The sequence below is a fragment of the Nematostella vectensis genome, chromosome 11 (assembly GCF_932526225.1).
Source record: "Nematostella vectensis chromosome 11, jaNemVect1.1, whole genome shotgun sequence".
Lineage (NCBI taxonomy): Eukaryota > Metazoa > Cnidaria > Anthozoa > Actiniaria > Edwardsiidae > Nematostella > Nematostella vectensis.
This window is the reverse complement of record NC_064044.1, coordinates 13,539,251-13,563,836: the sequence shown is the minus strand read 5'-3', so window position 1 is coordinate 13,563,836 and position 24,586 is coordinate 13,539,251. Positions and strand designations below refer to the sequence as shown.

General features: G+C 41.4%; 1 protein-coding gene, 1 long non-coding RNA gene and 1 pseudogene across 2 annotated transcripts; all 3 read right to left on the bottom strand.

Annotated features, from left to right (window-relative positions):
* Nucleotides 1-2,726: 2,726 nt before the first annotated feature.
* Nucleotides 2,727-5,622, bottom strand: LOC116601227. Its single transcript, XM_048734594.1, has 4 exons — nucleotides 5,587-5,622; nucleotides 3,789-4,078; nucleotides 3,473-3,706; nucleotides 2,727-3,103 (listed from the first exon to the last, which is right to left on the bottom strand). Exons 1-4 carry the CDS (start codon nucleotides 5,620-5,622, stop codon nucleotides 2,848-2,850), a joined length of 816 nt encoding a protein of 271 aa, XP_048590551.1. The 3' UTR covers nucleotides 2,727-2,847.
* An 804-nt stretch (nucleotides 5,623-6,426) lies between these two features.
* Nucleotides 6,427-8,085, bottom strand: LOC125573835 (annotated as a pseudogene).
* A 7,189-nt stretch (nucleotides 8,086-15,274) lies between these two features.
* Nucleotides 15,275-23,372, bottom strand: LOC125573871. Its single transcript, XR_007314241.1, has 3 exons — nucleotides 20,839-23,372; nucleotides 20,651-20,722; nucleotides 15,275-19,150 (listed from the first exon to the last, which is right to left on the bottom strand). It is a non-coding gene; the product is annotated as an uncharacterized LOC125573871 (long non-coding RNA).
* Nucleotides 23,373-24,586: the final 1,214 nt, after the last annotated feature.

Genomic DNA, 24,586 nt, shown 5'->3' with positions numbered 1-24,586 from the left:
CGCTTGCGTTCAATTATTTTTCAAGTCGCAACTAAAATTTGACGTCACATCTATGAATTTGAAGTCACAACTTTGAAATTTGAAGTAACAACTATGAAATTGGGCGGAGTCATATAAACCCCGAACCCCCCCTTTTTTGGCTATTGGCTACTGGTCGGACCTGCTATATAGAAACACGGCGACAACGACACTAGGCAGAAAAACACGGAATTCGGGCGGCATTCGTGTGTTTTAATGGGCTAGTAACAGTTTTAGTCGTTTTGGCTTGAAAAATTTGTACATGACCCGCAAACGCTTGCATGCGTGATATCAGATGTATACATCTCTGAACATGCCAGTACACTCCGTATGTGACGGCATACAAAGGTATTCAAGACGAACATCCTTGAACACGTGACGTTGCGAGTGCATCTTGAGCATGCCCGCAACACGTGACATGGCGCAGCCATTTTCATGACTTGAACACGCTTGAAAATGTACGGTTTTGCGCTGTGTGCTCACAACTAGAAAGCGCTCTGGACTGATATGCTACAGGTCGCCACGATTTGAGCATTGTAATGTGCAAGCACTGTTGCATCCTTGCAGATTATTACCTTCACAGCAATGAATGCTTGTTGCGGGGATGGACCCCATATCCACACATTCTTGGTGCTGGGTAGGTCTCGGAGAGGCTTTGACGCTTCTGCAAGCTTGCTGGAAAACTTCCCTAGTTGATTGGTCATTCCAAGAAATCTTCTCCACTCGTCTATATCCTTAGGCTCTGCTATTGCCTTTATCTTTGTAGGGTCGGGCCGTACTCTGTCACTGTCTACAACATGACCCAGGAAAGTGACTCTGTTCTTTGAGAACTCACACTTATCTCTGTTAAGCTGTACACCTGCAGACTCTAGCTTCTTCAGAACTCTCTCTAGGCGTTCATCGTGCTCCTGTTGATCACGTCCGTACACCAATGTGTCATCAATCATATTGGCAGTTCCTTCAACACCAGCGAGCACACTTGTCATCCTCTTCTGGAAATGTTCTGGTGCTGAAGTTATCCCAAATGGGAGGCGGTTATAGCTAAATCTCCCAAATGGAGTGATGAATGTTGTCAATAGCGTTGACTCCTTGGACAATGGTATCTGATGAAATCCCGAATTAGCATCCAATTTGCTAAAAACTTTAGCTCCCCCTAACTGTGCTAAGGTTCCGTCCACTGAGGGCAGAATATGCCGCTCACGCTTGACTGAATCATTCAGACGAGTAAGGTCAACGCAAATCCTAGCTTGGTCATTAGATTTAGGAACGACAACCATCGGCGCACACCAATCCGTGGGAACTTCAACTCTTGAAATTACACCCTGCGTCTCAAGCCGCTCTAGCTTTTGTTTCACTTTGGGCAGTAATGGTAGGGCTACCCTCCTTGCTGTGTGTACTGCGTATAGCTCTGCTCCCTCCTTGAGCTCAATATGATACTCTGTATCTAGCTTTCCCAGTCCTTTGAATAACTTTGGAAACTTCTTGCAGAATTCCTCCTGTGTCAGCTTGACTGAGTTTATGACAGAAACTAAGTTCAAAGTCTCAATCGTTGGTCTGCCTAGCAATGGACGCTTAAGATCCTTCACAACAAAGATGTTTTCCTTGATTGACTTATCCTTGTGTGTTATGTGAGCCTCATTCATACCCTGTACATTGGGCTTCTGTTGACCAGGACCAGTAAGTCTGGTGTTAGACCGTTTGAGCTTGCATCCAGTTTTCTTGAAGATTTGCTCTGGAATTACAGTCACGTCTGCGCCGGTGTCCAGTTTAAAACTGACAGGGATCCCTTCCAGTGTCACGTCAACATTCCAACAGTCGGTTGTAAGTTCTTCGACGTCAATAGTTCCTAGGAATGGTTCTGAGTTATCACTCACTTCTCTAACAGACTTTTCGCTTCGACACATCGCTTTAAAATGGCCTTTCTTCTTACATTCATGGCATTCGGCATCGGCCGCAGGGCACTGGGCACGAGCGTGGGCAGGGGTCTTGCCACATCTACCGCACTTGGTCTTGGACTCTTTAGACTCTGGTGTCTTGAAAGGTTTCTTGTTTTCTCTGTGCTTCCAAATTTTCTTTCCAATTTTATCCACAGAATTCTTGTTTGAGATTGAGGGGCTTCCTCGGACAACATTATGTTGTTTCTTCACTGCTTCATCCAAAGTCAAATCGGCTTTTAACTGTAAACTGTAATCGGATAATTTCGCATCTTGAAGACCGACAACTCGAATAAGTTCATCAGTTAAATTACCATAGTTGCAATGTTCCGCTAGACTATGCAGGTCAGTGATGAATGCGTCCACGCTTTCGCCGGCAAGTTGTAACCTTTGGTTGAACTTTGCTCTTTCGAAAATCGTGTTTCTCTTCTTGACGAAATGACCGTCGAATTTCTCTACTACGACCTTGTAATCCTTAGATTCGGCTTCGGTAAGTGAGAATGTGCTGAGTACGTCTTCAGCTCTTTCTGATGAGTGGGCAAACCTAGGGAAACCTATGTAGTTTGTATTTTTTTCTCAAACCAACACTATACACCGCTCTACTTTCGAGTATTGAGCACTTTCTATGAAAGTCTTCAACCATCATTTTATATATATATATATATATATATATATATATATATATATATATATATATATATATATATATATATATATATATATATCCATGCATGCATAATGGACTCTCTTTTTTATATAACTTTGGTAATGTAATGAAAATCTACTGTATGTATTTAAAGTTTCATAACAAATTGCTTCAATAAATCATGTATGAATTACAACACACAAGTAAAGCTGGCACATATTTTAACCAAATTACAGTAATACCTAGGCCTTATTTATATTCTACTTCTTGTCCTTCCAGTTCCTCATAACATTCAAAAATACACGAAAAATCTACACAGTCTTGAAAACAATAAATAGGTGAGACTGATCTAGGAGCTCCTAAAGCCTCTTGCTTGTTGGTGCCTTGTGTTGAATCTGGATCTAATGTTTTGATAGACACAGGCCGGTGGAGGACGGGTGTTGTCCCAACCCATGTAACCAAAAACCACCGAGCAATCCATCTATACGCTACAGCACGTAGAAATCTGAAAACGGACATTGTAAATATGGTTAATGTGGAGTCGTCATTTTAATACCATTGAAAATATTACATTTTGCTTACACGGAACTCGCTTTTAGATTAACACATACACATAGCATCAGCAACGGGCAAATGACAAAAGTTTTGACCATGTAGATACTTCAAGAGAATGGATAAATTACCTTGTACGGAAAATTCTTATCTAAATACGCGAAATCATTTGGGGTTGTTTGCAAGAGAGCGCTAGTCTTTTGTGTGTAATAGTAGAATACTCACATCACTTGTTTGCACGCGCGCGCTTTCAATTAGCGCGAAGATCGAATAAAGATAAACAACACTACTCAGGTGCTTTGCCATTTCTAAAAATACTTACTCATTCTCCGAAGCGCAAGGTCTGCGACGGTAGGATTGTCCGTTTTTGCCCTTCAACAGAGGCGCGACAATTTTTAGGACGGCCACGTTCGTCATAGATGTGAAATCTTCTTGCTTACAGATGCACTTTATCCGATCGATAGACCCGTCCCCCACCAACTTGGCTTCAATATTTTTTATCTCTCTGCAGCAACGATGCTCGAGTCGTTCAGTTCTGCATCCCTCGCACTTGCCCCTGAAAATCATCCGTTCGATTTCAGATTGTTAGCAACAAAACATAAACACGCGCGCAAGTTCAGGTGCTCTAGATATCTCACCATTGCTCTAGTTGAACGATCCCGTCCTCTCTCTCCGCTAGATGCTGTGGTGTAAGCCCGTCTAAATCCACATTTTCTTCTTCGTCCTCTATAGTGCCGGGACGCGCAAGGGGTTCCTCTTCGTAGGGAGCGAAGCGTGTACTATACTCCTCGGTACTATCGTCGCTAACTTTCGATAAATGTCCTTCGTCGGACTCACAAATGCTTGATGGCTGAATTCTGTCAGCTGAGTACTCGGCACTGTCACTTAAACTTTCACTATCCGACAATATTTCGTTCTTGTGCGCTTTCTATCGAAATGTGCCAAGAGATTCTTTGTAGTTCGCATTGTTATTGTAAAACACCTTGCGTCACATCCGGGGTCGAAAGGTCAAATTTCGGGCTCGCCCCAGTCCTTTAAAGCAAGCCAAAAATATAGAAAAAGTGGTATCTACTAAAGTAGACGCCAACAATTGCTTATTTTTGATAAAGTCGTGGGGTTTTCGGTAAAAGGTCGATGGAATGTTAGGCTAGACGGTGAAACTAAAACTGATTTGATTTCTGAAACTCTTTAAATGTGTCGGTAAATATACGCTCATGTGAACATGGATTTCGTGGTGAAATACACGTTTGGTTGTCAAATGAATATGGATTTTTAGGGGTGATGTTTACCGGAAACGAGATTTATATTGTCAGAGTCATGTGTCGGAACTGCAAATGTTTATAGAGTGTGATGGAAGGTCAACAGTTTGGTTGTTCTGAGAAAGATTGTGCTATGTTAATGTTGTATTCCTTTCAGTAGCAATTAAACGTTGTGTATTTATTTTGGACTCTGTTTATGGGTTTACCGCCGCGGCAAAACCCTTAATTATGCTTCAAGAATTGCAAGTGATTTCTTCTGCTTTGTCTTTGTCCATTACCGCAATTCCTTGAGGTCGATTTCGGGGACTCCTCGGTATCGTTTCAGGTCTCGGGATCACTTTTGGGGATCATTTTTGGTCCTTGGATCGTTTCGGGTCTTGTACTGGTCTCCCAGGTGAGCCTTGAACATAGAGTCGCTTGAAAATGCAATCCAATCTTTTATAGATCAGAGATATTTTTTTTTTCCTGTTGACAATAGCATCTGAGATTACACTGTCGATAATGTATTTAAAATCTTTGATTCTCATGCTAAAAATGTGCATGGCTTAATTGAGACACAATAAATGGTTTAAAGCAATACTTTCTCATTAAAACAGCACTGTTCAATTTGAACTGAGAGGTGTACATATTAACAAGTTGGGGGATATTTTTTTTAAAAATAACAATGATCAAGTTTGTGCAATCTAGGCCGCATTGTCACCAATTTACTTTCGGTCGATTACATAATATTGAAAGCAGTGTGTCTGTTGGAAGTTTCTTTGAGGTTGCGATTGATAATTTAGAACGGATGGTCTGTTATATATCTAGGATTACAATAGATTCTTTTGTCTTTTAACTGTTGAGGTTTCCGTCGGACCTCCGGCAGTAAACTGGTGGCAATGCGGCTTCAATACTAATGATCAAATATGTAGAACTACTGCTAATTATGAAGAATGTACTGCAACATTTGAGATATTATCAATAAAAGATGGTGCATAGTAGTTGCAGTTTATTGCATTTCTTTTTCGCTTATAATGCAATGCCATTATTTGAGAACTGCTACAGTTAACAGCATTTATAAGCATTCTAATTTATTTCATCAAAGTATGACAGATAATCGTTTTGAAAAAATCAAAATAAGGGATGCAAATATTGCTGTAAAGCATATTTCAAGTTTCTATGGAACACTATCAATTACCTCTGAGACAAGTAAAAGTGTCCTCAAAAGGAACATTTTAAAGAATACAGCTAGTACAACTACAGACTTTCTGCTTTGCTATGGAGAAAATTGCATTACATGCATCACAAAGCATAGTTTAAAGACAAACACTACTTCATGTTCCCAACCCATGAGAGATGACAACGATAAGAGTGTGGGTAAAGGGGTTGGGAATGAAGGACTCCCCCCTGACAGGTCAAAATGTCATCTATTTCTAATCTAAATGAGAGGCAATATCCGCTCAAGTTGGGTGGACCCTTTCCAGGGCTGCACACACAATACCCTTGAAAGGTCCCACCACCCCCCTGGCTGCAGTCACAATACCCTGACAGGTCCCTATGCTTAACCCCCCCCCCCCCCACCCACCCCCCAAGTGTCCTCAAAAGGAACATTTTAAAGAATACAGCTAGTACAACTACAGACTTTCTGCTTTGCTATGGAGAAAATTGCATTACATGCATCACAAAGCATAGTTTAAAGACAAACACAACTTCATGTTCCCAACCCATGAGAGATGACAACGATAAGAGTGTGGGTAAAGGGGTTGGGAATGAAGGACTCCCCCCTGACAGGTCAAAATGTCATCTATTTCTAATCTAAATGAGAGGCAATATCCGCTCAAGTTGGGTGGACCCTTTCCAGGGCTGCACACACAATACCCTTGAAAGGTCCCACCACCCCCCTGGCTGCAGTCACAATACCCTGACAGGTCCCTATGCTTAACCCCCCCCACCCACCCCCCAAGGCTGCAATCACAATACCATGGGGGGTGCTTAAATTTACTCTTGGTTGCCATAGCAACAGAAGCGGTGACAGAAGTGTGACATGTCTTGGAGCACCTCATCCCCACAAATACACCTTGTGTATTCCCCATAGATTATGATAATAATAAAAAGAATAATTAACATTTAATCGACCAATAACTGACGACTGACACCCAAAAGGAGGAAATGTGGGCACCGAATGTAGCGTTCGTAGCAGTCAGAGGACCAACGCCCAAGGAGCTTTTTAACCATGGGGAGAGGCCAACAGATGCAGCAGTTATTGCTGCTCCAATCCTATAGCTATGGCCTGCATACTTAGAAGGCTCAAAGCAAGACATAGAAGGAAGCTGTCTGGTTTCTGAAGTCAAATTAGTTTTTGTTAGTGGTGTTTCTGAGGGATATTGAAAGAGAGGGCCAGACGAAGTACCCCGAAGCTTCAAATAGGTTTGCATAGCAGTTACATGACATAGTCGTTGGCCAGTTTTGCAAATAATAATGCTCTGACCAGTACGGAACGGGTCAGTCTTGGATTCCTTAACCTGCACCGACATGGAATCGCTAGGTAGAAAGGATATGTCCTCAGCTGAGAGATGAACCTCGGGAAAATATGCAGAGTTGCATGTCATTTCTCCTAGGCGAAAACCAAAAAAGGCCAGGCTCATAGTTGCCCACAGCATGATGGAACCGTAGTTGTTGGTAGTAGGAATAGCTAGAAGCTGAAAAAATAGTTTCAAGTGATTGATAGTTATGGGTATGCGGGTTTTAGTGGATGTACCCTGTGATCTCTTAATGCCTCTGCATATTAACTGGAGGCGTATACATTTCTTAAGGTCCAGATCATAGCCCTGGCATATATGAAGGTGTCGAACTGCAGCTACGTAGCTCTTAATAGAAGTATACTTTAGTGTTTTGACAAGGTATGCCACATAATGGATGAGAGTTTCCTCGTTAGCTGCGAAGTGAAGTACTCTATACAGAGAACAGAATTCAAAGTTCAGGTGAAATTTACTTTCAGTTTTATGGGCAGCAACAGGGATACCTAGTTTCTTGAAGGCTAAGAGCATGCTAGACCAACTCTGACTACAAAGTGAACTGGAAGGGGGGAAATGAGAAGGTGGTTCTATGATTAGAAAATCATCCAAGATGTGGCAAACAAAAGAGATACCACATTTTTGGAGAAGGATCACTCCACTGCATCAGCTAACATGTTGAATAAAAATGGCGCGCTTCTAAAACCAAATGGGATAACTTTTTCAGAATAATATTTGCCATCCCAAAACATTCCAAAGAGCTCATTGTCGGCAAGTTTTTTTTGTTTTGGCTAGATAGCAACCCTGACTATGAAACAGAATGCCTTGATTGGCGTTAACAATAGTTATGTATTGAAGGCTAAAATCATCCTTGGATATTGAGGCATTAATACAAGTGTCTCCTGATTTAGGGTATGATAGGTGAAAAATGGTCCTATACTTCTTAGAGTGCTTCTTTGGCACTAGACCAATGGGCGATACCTGAAAACTGGGCAATTGGGGACTAGGAAAAGGGATTGTAACCCACCCGCCGCAGTATAACTAACCAACTTTGCCAGAAAGGGGCGTCTGATCGTAACCAAAGTTACTCCGTTGTCTTGACCGAACTCGAGGCCGTAGAATCCACTCGAAAAATCTGGGAATCCTCAGGAATAAAATTAACGATAAACGGTTGAGATAGTAGATCGCTTGTCTAAATGTAGAATGCTGAATCCGAGGTGAAATCTACACCACTTAGAATGATATATTGACAAAAGAATGAAAACAACCTGTGATTGGCTAAGCCCAGAGTTACGTGCCAAGAGGATGATGTCATAGCTGGACTATGTACTGGAAATAAAACCTCTTCTCGTAAACAAAGGATACCACACATAAAGTGCATGATCCCTCAAGGTTGTCACATTAACTTCAATTAATGTGAACATAAATTGGGCTAAAGTTCTTTGTAATAACTGTTGATAAAAATAGTACGTTAAATATGCCTGACAGTGTAAGTCATATTAAATTGCTTGTGCAAAAACATGAAAAACATTAATTCAAGAACATGGAACCTGCTAACAAAAAACTGAAACTAGACAGAAAACTTGTTAAATAAAAGTAACGGCAGCATGTGCTCAAAAATACAAATCCATGGATCCTAGATAAAAATCAACAGCTCCCTCGCGAATGGGAGGGGTAGCGACCAGATTAATGCTGGTCTGTTTGTTTTTAGCTTCTAGAAGAGCTCCCTTACGAATGGAAGGGGTATTCTTGAGCTTTGCGTAACCTTGGGCGATAACTCCAATGACAACTTCAATGACCCAGACGTGGACGAATTTCTCCTGCGTATGCGATTTATCTTGGCGCGCGATACCGCTGGACTAAACACAGGTAGCCCAATCGATTGTGACCAATTCCCTCTCGGCTACGCGAGAACGTCTTTTTCCGTTTGCCTGCTAGCTCGACCCGTACGAAAAAAACGAACAGCATTTTATGACTCGCGCCGGCGGCCAGAGTGCCTGGGCACGAGTAAAAGGGTTATGTCAAGTATTTATATTTAGGAAATCATTAAAACAATACAGAATATGCTCAATCATTAGATGTATTTTTTTTAAATAAAATCCATTGAGATAAATAGAAGGCTTAAGCAAGTCAACGCGAACGCCATCAAGGACGTCCATCACGAATTGCTGGAAAAAAGAAATATTCTTGAACTTTCAACAGTCATAGACCCGTATATAACTGATAAACAAAAAGAACCTTTAACAGTTGAAAATGATACCGCTGTAGTTTTTGGGATATTTTATCACTTGTTTGGAAAAATCATGCTTTCAATAGACCGGGTGCAAGCCGCATCACTCAATGAAAGATAACTGGGAACAGTAAAACAAACTAGTTGGAGCGAAAAATAAATATATGTTATTTACCAGCTGGGAGGTCCGTATCGTGAAATACCGTGACCGAGGTCTTGAAAATACTATATAATAGTGAATAACATATTTATTTTTTCCTTAAAAAATAGAAAAAGATGACACACTGTGCTGTTTATTTGCGACTGCAGTGACGCGCGCACTACAAAAGCCATTCAACAATTTCTTTTAACCTTATTTTGAATATTGACAAGCGTACGTTTGACGTAAGCAAACCCGATAAAACTTGATCAAATTCAAAGCTAAATTGCTATTTGTTGATGAATGGAAGCAAAACGTGCCTACATCCCATGAAATCGTCCATGAAAATAACATCAGAAGAAAGGTTTCATCTTAAGAAATCAGGGGAACTGTCCCAATGTCTCGACTAATCGGAATCGGAGTCAAGAAAAGCCACTCGTCTTCTTTTCGTTGTTTCGCTGCTGCACGTGGCGGTTGGTGAACTCAAAGTCGGGGAAACAAACTGGAAGTTGAAAGTGCAGCCTTCAAACTTTCCAATGTTTGCACCGGAAAACAAACCAGTAGCGCTGGTACTAGCAGCTGTGTTTGATGTGTTGACATTTGAAGTGGAATGCTTAGCAGCGAGGCTTTGCTGGTTGCTTTTCGCGAGAACATTTGACATTCTTCGCTGGTGGCCACTGCTTTGTATGAATCTAGGCTCTTGAGGTTCTTATGGCCGCTCAGTTGAGCCACATAATTTTCTTGAATCTCTGCACCATCAAGCGAGAGATACAACTTTTCTTCACTGAGTGGTTTGTCACGTTTCTCGGCAATCTAGCTGATTTGGCGGCAGTGATAAGAAACTTTCCGATAGAATTTTTTCCCAACGCTCCGTTGCTGTACCAGAACTGCGAGTCCGGTTTTCGCCTGGTGTTGATGGTGACTCTGGCTCTTTTGCTGTATCCGGCCTGTGGCTAGCGAATGCCTTGAAGATGGTGACTTGACAACGACGATCGGGAAAAAGGCGCACTGGTGACCTTCGCCGTGTCGGGTCTTGCTTCTCCTCTCAGCTCTCCAAACGAGATCTTCGTTTCCTGTTTCTGGCTCCTTTTCGAGAGCTATGTCCCATTTCAGTTTTCTGGATTCGTCTCGAGCTCTAAATCCAAAATGGAGAGCTAAAACCCAACCAAACAGTTCCCTGGAGAACTCCAGGATTGTTTAGTCCAAAAAGATCTTTGTCAAAAAGCAAATCCTCCTCTTTATCTGTCAGTGCTCTTGCTGCTTAGGGACCATTTCCCTTCGCAAAGACTTCAAGCAGTTGTTTTTTTTTTCTTGCAACCAGAACTTCTCTTGACTTGATAAACTGTGGACCTTTAAATATATTGATTTGAGATACAAGAATTGAGCTGGCCACTGGACACTACGCTGCAAACTTGTCAGTGATGATGGCTCGTACACGTCGCCATTTTTCTTGTTTACGGTCATGAAAAAGTTGCAAAGCAAGATATTCAATTCTTCGGCAGGTATATCCTCCTACTTTTTAGCGTTGTTTACTCCTTTGCAGTATCTGCTCCAGGCATTGAGATCGTAGCTGGTCTTTTTCGTTGTGTTTTCGCACCATTGTTCTTGGATCAAATATTGTTTATCATTTAAGTCGCTAACAGCAACAACTGTGTTTGAGCTCTCGTCTGTTTTTGAAAGCTTTTCGCTTGTATTTTCTTTATCACCCTCTGGATAATAAAACTCGCTTCTGCTATGGTCGCTGTCGCATTCCATAAAGTAATAAAATTGTTAGATAGAAAACAAACGAAAATAATTGTTCCCAAAATGAAGTTTTGTTCCAATTTTTTTTGTAGCGAGCCGGGAGAGGAGAGAGAGAGATTCGTTACCGTGGGGTCCGGATCGTAGGATACCGGACCTCACGAGAGCCAATCAGAGCGCGCGATTTGATGGATACCGGACCCCGAAAAGAAATCAGTTACTACACTCCTAGCGAACACCTTTCAGCAAAACTGTTTAACTCATTACCAGCCCCCATTAGTAACTGTACTGACTATAAGCATTTCTATAACCTATGCAAGAATTTACTTAGGGACCTAGCTATTTCAACTGTCTAAATCTATAGATACCATGTATATATCTAGATAAACTACATAGTGTAGATAGGCAAATAGGTAACGCTAATCATAAGGTTTTTAGTTTTATTTTCATACCAGATGAAGAGCCTTTTATAAGTGGATACGCTGGTAAACAACCACCACCACCATTGAGCAGGGAAAACCATGATTTTAGCAGGGAAAACCAGGATGTGGTGCATCAATTCAAATCAGTGAATGAACCAATTGTTTCACTTGAGAAGCCTGTTCAATGCAGACATAAAATGATAATGAATTATTTTGGCGAGAACAGATCAGACTTTGTTTGTTTGACAAACTGTGACAACTGTATTACAGAAGACATCATTATTCGACAGATGGTACTGGCGATACACTGAAGGTTGTCCAAACCCTGGTGGAACATGGAAATCATATCTACTCTTGTAATTTAATTTTAATTTTGTCGCAAAAGAAAGCTCCATGTTGATTTTAATGAACACAATAACAACAACAACAATAACAACAACAACAATAACAATAACAACAATAACAACAATAACAACAATAACAATAACAACAATAACAACAATAACAATAACAACAACAACAATAACAACAACAACAATAACAACAACAACAATAACAACAACAACAATAACAACAACAACAATAACAACAACAACAACAACAATAACAACAACAACAATAACAACAACAATAACAACAATAACAATAACAACAATAACAATAACAACAATAACAATAACAACAATAACAATACCAACAATAACAACAACAACAATAACAACAACAACAATAACAACAACAACAATAACAATAACGACAACAATAACAACAACAATAACAATAACAACAATAATAACAATAACAACAACAATAATAACAACAACAATAATAACAACAACAATAATAACAACAATAATAATAACAATAATAATAATAATAATAATGTGAATAGGGGATGGTTGCTGCAGGTAAAGTTACTATTGGAAACCTTGTTGGGCTGTTAACAGTGTCTGGTACTCAAAACAATCACTATTAGGCTGTTTTTAAAGTTTGACTCATGCTGCCATCTTGGGCATGAAAACAAGGCCAAGCAGGAAGTCACACTCATGTTTTTTTCAGCCAGGTTTTAGAATTTCTATGGTCTTGGTGTTGTTGATTTATTTACAACTATAAAAAAAATATGCCCTTTTGCATATGCTTTTTGGACAGTAGCATTTGAAACCCCTGTTCGGACCTTTGGAATTCCAGCCAAAGAGTAGCAATTATTATAAAATCATAATGTTAATGGATAATTTTGTTTGCATGACCTTGAGCTTATGCCGTTTTATTGCTAGAGTGTAAACAGTAAAAGCGTGAAAGATCAGTAAAACTAAATTGCACTATTTTGTACAATTACTAAATAATGAATTGTCAATTTCCCTCACAAAATAGGGTGGCCGCTCAACCAAAACAGTGAGACAAAAGAAAGCCAAAAGCAAGGTCCAACTATTTTTCTAAATAGTGGCGTTCAAGTTTATTTTACTTAAATTGTACAAAGTACAATTTAGATAGTACAAAGCATATTGATATATTTCTTTTGAATTTGGTCTCCTTCCTTACATGGGTGATCTACTCAAGATACCTTTTGGCCCCTTCCCTTTGTTTATCTTGGAACAATTCCTCGTTTATGGCAAATTTTACAACCTTTTGTTGGTCAAAGAATTAGGAATACAGTGCTTTCTGGTATTATGGTTGTCAAAGGCCTTCCGACTCTTGTACATCTGTTCCCTCTTACAGATTGACACTGCACGTTATTATTTCGGGCATTGGAAATGACGTTTGCGCATTTGCGTTCTGCTTCACTGCGCGAACAAGGTGACCCTCGACCAACTCATCTCCACATAGCTGTCGCCCTCTTTTTCCATTGACATTGACGCACCTGTTTTGTTGATACATTCTTCGGTAGGCCAGGGGCTATTTGACAAGAGTGTTTACCAGCATGATTAAACTCTCATCTCGATAATTATTTTTTTCCCAATGTGGCATCCACGCCCGTTCAATTTCTATGCTATAGCCATAGCGAAATGATTCCTTATACCAACGAATAATTAGCATTAAATCATTCACAATCATGGATTGGTATGAAAACTGCTTGTCTTTTATTTACATTTAAGTTAACCAATCGTTAAGTTTTCATTGTCTAAATTGTTTTTCTCACACTCTTCCAACTCATGCAGTTACTCATGTAACTACTGATGTAGTTATTATCCTTAAATTTGTATTTGCCAAATGAAAAACATCCTGGACTACCTCCTTGGCCAGCTACTAGTTCGATGGACGATGAAAGTCTCCGCCACCAGGAGTATGAGAACAATACATGTCAGGGCAATGCCTTGCACAACCTCGGATGTTAACAGTATTTTTCTGATGGCCCACGTTGGTATTTAACATGCGAGATAAATGTTCTCCCATTTGCATAGGCGTATCGTCTGCTCTTTCTTGCTCGCAAATTTCTATGTGGTGATTAAAATACTGCCTTAGGCGATCATGTTCTGCCTTCTTAGCTTCGATCAATTCTTTTAGAGCACTAAACCCCATGAGTAGTAAAGTAAGTCTATCTATAGGGTGGATTCCAGTTCCCCGGCCGCGCGGTCGTGGCGCGTTCTGATTGGTTGTTGAAAATGGCGTGCTGTGATTGGTCGGATTTGATAGGGCGGAAGTGACGTCACAGGTGAACTTTGGACTTGGGTCTTTGGACTTTAGGGGAGGGGTGGTGATTGGTGGGATTTGATAGGGCGGAAGTGACGTCATAGGTGAGGGTATTATCATGGGTTATCCTAAAAAGAATATATAAGAAGGAAATTTTGAAGCGAAGAACATTGCTGCTTTGTTTGTTGATGATGAAGTGTTTTTGTAACGTAGAGGTCAAAAAAGTATGGTATGCCTTAAAGTGCGGTACTCCTGTGGATTTTTCAAAAGATCAGATAGGGTGTGTCTTTTATTCCAATCAAGACGAGGCTGAGGCAGTGCGAGAGGCTGTCGAGGAGGAAGTTAACGTCGCCGATTTTCCAGTGTGTGAACATAACCTCATTTGCCGTGTCGGAGTGAGCCGCGGTAAGTTTTCCAACGGACGTGTGTATTTTGCATGTGACGTGAGACCTCCAAACATGCGACCGGTTCGTGTGGGCGGAGCCTCCGAAGGAAGCAAAGAAGACGAAGGCAGTGCCACTATGGACACCACCCTCCAAGAAGAAGGTCAAGGGCAAAAGCAAGAAGCTCTCTACAACTTGCGTAAACGTAAGCGTTCCCGTTCCCCCTTCCAAAGAAGAAGACGTGGGGGAGGATGTGGAGGAGGAGGAGATGCCGGATGTAGTGGAAGTGACACCGATGGCGAAGAAGCCGAGAAAGTAGTTGTCGTCGAGAGTGACACTAGGGATGAGGAAGAGGATAAAAAGTCTATGGAATCCTATAACGAACTTGACGAGCCTCAGGCGACTTACGATGTGATTGATACGTATAACATCATGCATGTCGTGGGTCATTATGTGGAGGCGCTGATTCTAGACCTGATGGCCGAGTGGGATCCCTTGGCGCACCGCGAAATGAGGTGTGGAAGAAGGTCTTTTATAAGGCCAGAGCCACCCTGAATGGTTGTATTGAATTGATATGGGAGGAGATGAAAAACCTGAGTGATAGAATTGGGCTTGCTGTGCAAGGGCATTGGAAATCTTACATTCAAGATTTGTTGGACTGTCTAACCCCCGTGGATATTTAAAAGATGCTCCAGAAGGGGGAGTTGCCAGGCTTGTTGCGGGGAAGAGAGCAACAAGTTTGGGGTGTGACCAGAGACATTGCGCGTCAAATTGCAGGGGAAACCCCTTCACCCGTTACCCCTCTTTCTTAAAGAGAAAAGAGACATTTGCTTGGTAATAAACGTTTTATTAATAACCATTTGTATTAAATAACAATTTTAAATAAAAAAATGTTTTTTTAAAAAAAGTGTCCCTTTATCTTCTTCTTTGACCCGTACCATCCAGTCCTCTACCCCCCACCCATCTCTGTAGTTTATTACATAGCCAACATCATCTTCATCGTCGCTAATTACAATCACAGGGGTAGGCTGTGCTCTAGTTTGTTGTTGCTGTTGCGCCCTTCTTCTTCTTCTGCAATGAGGGCACGTGGGTTCTATACCTCGGTATTCTTGTACCTTGTACCAGTCGTTTAGGCACCGGTTTTGCATAGTTTGCTTACAGCATTGGATCACATCCATTATTTCTTCTTCTTTACAAATTATGCATTCCATTATTATTATTATTATAATTATTTTGAATAATTGTTTTTGAGTCTTGGTCTGACTGTGAAGTGGTCCCGGCTCGTCGTCGTCTTTTATAGACCTTCAAGTAGGTCACGTGTATCGATGAGATCATCGGGAACGCTTCTGATTGGCTAAGGGATGTATTGACCAATCAGAGGTTTGGAAAACGGAAGACGTCATACCGATGATGTCATGACTTATTTTTATACCCACCCCTCCCCCTCTGTTTATTCTTTTTTGTTGTTATGGGTTAAAAGGGGTTTTTGAAATAAAAATAATGGTGACGGTAACCCTATGTATCGGAAGACGTCATACCGATGATGTCGTGGCGTATTTTTTACCCACCCCTCCCCTCTCTTTTTGCTTTTTTGTCATAAATGTTATTATAAACAGTATAGAGTGTTTTTAAAAATAAAAATAATGGTCACGGGAACCCTGTGTATCGATGAGATCATCGGGAACGCCCCTGATTGGGTTAAGTATTTTTATTTGTCCAATTAGAGGGTAGAAAAAAGGTTGAAAATGGAAAATGATTGGTTTATTTTTTAGAAAAAAGTTTTTTGAGCTTACTAGAATTCAAGCTTTTTGATTGGATAAGAGTTCTATAAAAGAGGTAGCATTTTCACTCGCATTTCACTTTGTTCTTGGCGAACTTCGCCATGGCTTATGATGATGATGATGATGATGATGAGTGGCTTACCCAATTGTTAGAAGTGTTGATCCTGATCCCGAAGAAGAAGGAGAAGAAGAGAGTGAACGACTTCCTCCTGATCTTTTTCACGATGATCTCGCTGACTTACCTCAATTTAGTTCCTTTGACGAATTGTTTGACTATTATTGCACCCCAGAGGGGGAGGGGGAGGAGATTACGTTTGACGATCCTTTTTTGAACGAACCTGGGCCTTCTGGGTTGCAAAAACAACAAGAAGGTCGTGGAAAGAAACGCCCCGTTGATAGTGATGAGGAGGAGGAAAAGGACGGTGTTACGTATGATTTACGTCAAGTGACTACTCGACATTCTACCAAAATGCGTACTGACTGTACCGATTACGAACTGTCGGTCGATCTACCTACTCGTGGTACTATCAAGGAAGCTTTGGAGGATGTGGAGCGGGTGTTAGACCGGGTCCTCGACGACACGCTACGCGGGGTGCAAAATCACGATTACGCGCGCCTTACTCTCGATGCCCCTGCTCTCAAGAATCCCATTGCTTTACAGTTATGCGGCGACATCAACTCACCCCTCAACGCATTATGGGTGTCGTTGAGACCGTGGTGCAATCGAACGAGCAGTTTGTGTTGCAAGGTAATTTCGATCTCCATGTCGTACGCACGCACATGCCTTATGGGGCTGGGAAACGGGGAAAGTCTAAGAAGAATTCCTCTTCCCTGGATACGGGAGATTTAGAGACTTGGCTTAAGGGAAAAAAGAGCATCACGCGCGTTAGGAATCACGACGAACTTTGCGCATCTCGAGCACTCGTGATCGGAATGGCTCACTAAGGATCCTGACTATGTTAAGTTGTACAACCCAAAAGATGGTGGCGCTAGACTTCCCTTGCAGACGGAGCGCGCTCGAGCATTGCACCGCGATGCGGGAGTTCCCGAGGGGCCGTGTGGTCTTCCCGAGATCCAGCAATTTCAGCGCTATCTGGGTGAACGTGGCTTCGAGCTTAACGTGGTGTCGAGGGAACACGCAAACACGGTGATCTATTCTGGAAACTTACCTGCTCCCGAGTACAGGCTCTACCTCTACTACGTCAAGGGACATTTTGATTATATCAATAGCATGCCGGGGATGCTTGGCCGATGTTATTATTGTACGAGCTGTCAAAAGGGGTACGATCGAAGAAATCACAAGTGTAACAACCTGTGCTATGGGTGCGGTGAGCAAGAGTGTTCCCCCTTGGTGCCGAATTTCGAATTTCTACCAATAGAAAACGCTCCTTACGATGACGTCATCCTTTTAGAACAGTATAAAATCAGAACACCAGCTCACACACTCTCACAAGTCACCATGAACAACAACATGGCTGACCATATGACTTGTATTATCTGTTGCGAAGGAGATGACGAACTCATGGAACTACTCCCCTCCTGTAAGCAACCCTGTCCACACTGTCGAAAGGGGTACCACCCATGGAACCAAGAAGTAATCCTGTGGATAGCCAGTGATTTTACCCCCAAGAACGAAAATCACCCCGCTGACCAAATTGTCCTCGAAGAGAAACGAAAGGCTCAATCGGCCATAAACCGGTACAAACAATTCTTGAACATTTACCCCGCTCACCTCAAGCACCCCTTCCACATTGGGGTGATGTGCCAACAATGCGAACACAAGCTACCCGTGAGACCAACTGCGAGAAAAGACACGACATGGAACTCCTACTCCCCCAGCGCCCTGTCTTGACGACCCCAAATGAAAACCAAATATAACCCAGTATAAGATCTGGCTGTGGCTACACATCGACAACGACAACAGATTTACTTAAAACAACGATTACCATTGGACAACCGAAAACGTCATTCCTCCCCCTCCCCCTGAAGGTCACGTTAAACGAGAAGCCTACGAATTGGGGCACCACGAGTACATGCGTAATCTTCGAGAATCGCTTTCTTGCCGAAGCACTCTACCCCCATTAGACTACATCCATGAGTAATAAGAGCTTTAGAACAAGCACTCCCACTGGTAAATAGCAACCCCCTCTCGGTCAACATCTCCGAACGCATCCTGAACGTCATTCGAAGAATGAACCTTCGACGACTGAACGGTATGCAAACGGGTTCACTGGCGCCACGTGTCTTTGCTTCTCTACAATCCTTTGCCTACTTCCGGTACATGTCGCGGCACACGGAAGAACTATACACTTTTGTACAAGCCGCTAAGCCGAGAATAACAGGAGTAGCTCATCGCAACCACCCCCCTCCCAAAATTAGACTACTGCTTCTACCACCACCACCACAGGTAACCCAAAACCACCCCAAGAACAGTCCGCTACCACAGGTAACCGAACACCTTCACCAAGTCATAATGACCTAAGGCTAATGGGAACGCTAAGAACACTACGATAGATACTTGATAAATAACGTTCTTTTAATGGACCCTTGTATCCATGTTGTTTCTAAATATGGTGTGGACTGTTTACGTCACTTCCGCCCTATCAAATCCCACCAATCACCACCCCTCCCCTAAAGTCCAAAGACCCAAGTCCAAAGTTCACCTGTGACGTCACTTCCGCCCTATCAAATCCGACCAATCACAGCACGCTATTTTCAACAACCAATCAGAACGCGCCACGACCGCGCGGCCGGGGGACTGGAATCCACCCTATAGATAGACTTACTTTACTACTCCCATGATTTCTGCGTTTTTTTCCGGTGGTTCCGTGGTAGTAGTCCTCGTCTTCGACAGTTATTTTGGCTTGAATTTGCCACCCAGAAAGGTCACGTGATCTCTTAGCGCAAGTCCCCCATTCAGCCTTATCTGCAAAGGTGGTAATAAACATATTAACGGAGCTAGCGCGTAGGCCGCGCGCGGAGCTCCATAGGTATAGAGAAATGGTCTATAACTAGGCGCCCGCCCGTGGAGGCAGCACAATTTGCAATAACTGTGCAAAAAGACTCACCAGAAAAAAAATTTACATGAAAACACTTTAGCACTATCCAAGAATGTTACCTTTTTTTGTAAAACCCTGACAAATGCATTAGAACCTAGAATAATAAAGCTTTTTGCCTTTCTTTTGCACTCACGGGAACCCTGAGTCTGTTTAATTTCCCGCGCTTTTCGCAACTCGCGGTCACTCGTAAACACAAAGAAATATTTGCTCGAAAATAATGCCATCAAACCTTCAAATACTCAAGATATGGTGAGTGAAGAAAAAATGGAAGACTAGATTGGGAAAGAATGGACAAGTATAGCACTAAATTTCCTCTAAACCTTGTCGAACTGGTATGAAATCCGATGGGCTGTTGCTGATCATTCAGGAAATGGACGGCACATTGAATCCTTTGCTTTGGGAACAAAATTAAAAAATTAACAGGACAATGTCTAATGACGAAAAAGGGGAAGTATAAAGAAAGAAAGTTTTTTTCTATCAAAACGAGTAAGCTGTGTAAGACGTTTTAATTTAATAATAATGTAATGAATTTTCCCCTTATTAGTAATGTTGACTCCCGTAATGGATTTCCCTATAACTTAAGTAAATCCCCCATAATCAACAGTTCGATCAATGTATTGTATCAAGCGCCTTTTCTTCTTCTGTTTGGTTGATGTCAATGGACATGGTATTCACTAAGGATATTTTGTAAGTTGAGTTTTAATCTTCACTTTAGAAATGGCAAAAAACGAAAGCGAGTAAAAAACGAGTAAACACAAAACTTAACACTCAGGGTATAAGAAACGAGCCATCACTCAATAGCATTTCCTTTAATGTTGGAATATTGCTTGAATGTAATAATTGTTATGAATCTTCTTGCTGCTGATTCAAAAAGAAACTCAATCCTTCTTTTATAGCACAGCATTTAGAGTTTTAGAATGAAAAATTACATTATCTCTATTTCGCGAGGGAACGAGTCGATTGGTTTTTTGTCAGGTTTTATTACACTGATACGCTACAAGGGTAAAAACTACGATTAATATCTGAATTACATATGTACACGAATCACTTAAATCTCATCAGATAGCCCTTGAGTGCATTGGCTATCAATGTTCGATCAGTACGTCTAGAACATATTTCCAACAAGTTTCCGTTCAAACGGTAAGAATAACATAAGTAATATACAACGAATATCTACCTACCTGACCGCCATCACTCGCTCCACTGCAAGAAACGACCCGAGTGACTCACATGGCAGCCGGTAGGTCACGTGATTCGAATTCACGTCATAACGTAACGCAATCATGTCACACAGCTGCGACACTAAAACGATAGCTCCGCTTTAGGCTGTGCCTAAATATATATATTATTATTATCATTATCCATACCTGTTCTAGTAATTTTATTACGCGGCGACTCATGAGGATTGGCTCCTACCAGGATCTGATCAGTGGATTCCTCTAAAAAAATTGAACAAATAAAAAGAAACAGTTGCGATGTATTGGGTCTTAATTGATAGAGGGAAAAAATATATTAGTACCTTTTAGAGTAACTTATAATGCCTTACAATATTTACCTTTTGATTTACCACGAAGACACAAGTTTTTGTAGAACCGCCTGAAAACAAAAATGTATTACTGCATAGCTGCATGCTCGATAGTAGACTAGAGATGCCTGCATGCTCGATACTAGACTAGAGATGCCTGTATGCTCGATACTAGACTAGAGATGCCTGTATGCTCGATACTAGACTAGAGATGCCTGCATGCTCGATACTAGTCTAGAGATGCCTGTATGCTCGATACTAGACTAGAGATGCCTGTATGCTCGATACTAGACTAGAGATGCCTGTATGCTCGATACTAGACTAGAGATGCCTGCATGCTCGATACTAGACTAGAGATGCCTGCATGCTCGATACTAGACTAGAGATGCCTGCATGCTCGATACTAGACTAGAGATGCCTGCATGCTCGATACTAGACTAGAGATGCCTGTATGCTCGATAGTAGACTAGAGATGCCTGTATGCTCGATAGTAGACTAGAGATGCCTGCATGCTCGATACTAGACTAGAGATGCCTGCATGCTCGATAGTAGACTAGAGATGCCTGCATGCTCGATAGTAGACTAGAGATGCCTGTATGCTCGATAGTAGACTAGAGATGCCTGCATGCTCGATACTAGACTAGAGATGCCTGTATGCTCGATACTAGACTAGAGATGCCTGTATGCTCGATACTAGACTAGAGATGCCTGCATGCTCGATACTAGACTAGAGATGCCTGCATGCTCGATACTAGACTAGAGATGCCTGTATGCTCGATACTAGACTAGAGATGCCTGTATGCTCGATACTAGACTAGAGATGCCTGCATGCTCGATACTAGACTAGAGATGCCTGCATGCTCGATACTAGACTAGAGATGCCTGCATGCTCGATACTAGACTAGAGATGCCTGCATGCTCGATACTAGACTAGAGATGCCTGTATGCTCGATAGTAGACTAGAGATGCCTGTATGCTCGATAGTAGACTAGAGATGCCTGCATGCTCGATACTAGACTAGAGATGCCTGCATGCTCGATAGTAGACTAGAGATGCCTGCATGCTCGATAGTAGACTAGAGATGCCTGTATGCTCGATAGTAGACTAGAGATGCCTGCATGCTCGATACTAGACTAGAGATGCCTGTATGCTCGATACTAGACTAGAGATGCCTGTATGCTCGATACTAGACTAGAGATGCCTGCATGCTCGATACTAGACTAGAGATGCCTGCATGCTCGATACTAGACTAGAGATGCCTGTATGCTCGATACTAGACTAGAGATGCCTGTATGCTCGATACTAGACTAGAGATGCCTGCATGCTCGATAGTAGACTAGAGATGCCTGCATGCTCGATAGTAGACTAGAGATGCCTGTATGCTCGATAGTAGACTAGAGATGCCTGTATGCTCGATACTAGACTAGAGATGCCTGCATGCTCGATACTAGACTAGAGATGCCTGCATGCTCGATACTAGACTAGAGATGCCTGTATGCTCGATACTAGACTAGAGATGCCTAGCCACTAGTAGGTCGGTCAAGGGAGTCAACCAGTACACTCTAAGAAGATCTGCTCCCATGAAACCGAAAATATGCAACACTAATCGCTTGTCAAATTTTGTTACTTTTAAGTATCTTGATAATGTAATGTTGTAATCGCTTAGCTTGTGTGTGCTAATTACCTGTAATTCAGTTTCTAACTGCAAGGGGTATTTAATAAAAAAAATCTATCATAAAACTCTATGCTAATGAGTTACTAATACCACGATGGAATCAAAACATTGCCATGGACCACGTACATGAATAATTACACCCTTTTCTTTCTTCTTCTTTTAAGTTTTGTGCCGAAAAGCTGAGACGCAGCAGCTAGCACCATTGACTGGTGATTGCCCTTCACTGCCGGATAATTTATATGCAGCACAGTGATGTGGCCGTCCACCAGTAGGTCATCCCCAGCGGAAGTTTCGACAACCTCGGAAAGCGCCTCCCTCAGTTCAAATTTCAACTTTTTATGAGCTATACTCACTGTTAAAACGTAATAACAATAATATATCACAATAAGTTTCTGGTAGAATTGTGGTTACGGTTGGGGTTAACAGAAGAGCACCAAACGCCGATTTCACAAAACGTCCCGTCATAACTTAATTACATATAACTTAAGTACGTGAGACGGATATTCTCTGCAATCTTAATCAAACCTTTTTTATTTGGTTAAAACCTCATTTTTAATGAATTTTACAAGGCTCCCTACTAGTTTCAAAATTTCCGCTTTTTGCGCGCACGATTTGAACGAGTCCCCTTTCGGTAAAACCTAATTACCATAAGTAAACATTTTGCCTGTGGGAACACTGCTATTAAGGAAAAAAGAAGCCTCCACAAATTCGCCTTCCTAAGGATCTCAAATCCAGAGGATAAGCGAAGGAGGAGACTATGGATTCGTTTTGATGGATGAGCTCGAAGATTTCGAAAAGATTAGTCTTTTATTCTGTATTTTTCTTACGAGTGAAATCCAAGATGGCGGTCGAGCGCGCTATCAAGTTAAAAGTTGAAATCATCTCCAAACCCTCATTTAAGGTTGAATTGATGCCGCTATCAGTCTTATTTCTCGAGATTTAAGACATAGTCCCCGTAAGTGATAAGAGAAAGACTAGAGTAAAGAGCGAATGCACTCTTTTTTGTCGTCACAAAATCTAATTTGCTTACGCTCTATGGATCACCAGTACCTAAACTTTTAATTCTAGAGAAAAGACATTTAAATATTTTATTTGTTATTTTTTGCAAACTACATGAAAAGATGTTTGTGTATCTTATTTTCATAGTTATTTGAACTGAAATCCCTGCTTTAACTACTATAACCACCCATGAAAAACATGCGTTTTTAATTGAAGCCAAAAGGGAGCCGTGTGCGACTTGAACGCAACTGTGGTGGGAGCAATATAATGGATACCCATAAAAACTCTTTTATCTCGTGTGTGCTCCACAGTGCCAGTGCCGCTATGCAAATCGAAAACACTTAAAATCATGAGTGGCCGCAGAGATGCGTTGAAAGCTTTGTTCGGTCCTAAGCTCCTGGACTTGAATCTTTTTAATACTATCAAAACTTGCGTGCGCGTTTTTGCATACCAAGGTTATCCATAATTTATGTAAAGAGTGCAGAAGGGAGTTTTCGAGTAAAAGCGCTCAACCGATACTTTCTCGCGCATTTTTCTTATAGAAAGTCTTAAATACTCATTGACGTAGTGCTTTGCTTGCACGTACACTTTAAGGAACTCGAAAGACGCATGTTCGTGCTTCAGGTTAACAAATGTGAGTGGCGACTTATGAAAAGTGAATGAGAGTTAATGACACAATACAAAAGATAAGAATAGATAAATGCGGAAAAAATAGGAATAGAATTTTATTTTTATTTTTGTCTTTTAAAACCTCCATAGTTCTCACTAGTGCTTAGCCGAATATTTGAACGATCAGATTATCTTCCTGCTAACTATTTTTCATTTTCATAACAAGGAGGCGTTAGTGAGATATCATTAAAGATATAAGTTAAGCTGCATTTAGGGAAGTTTAAAATCCATGCAGTCTTTTGGTGGGTAAAAAGAGTAAAGTATCATTGAAATCTTTTGGCTTAATTCACTAACTCAGTGACAACCGTCTGCTTTTCTTTTTCATGTAATATGGTTTGATCCTGATAAATACAGTTCATTATTTTTATCATTTTGTCCAATTCCGCTCTTTTGTTTTCTTTTAATGTTGTTTCGTGAATCAGGTAACTGTGTCTA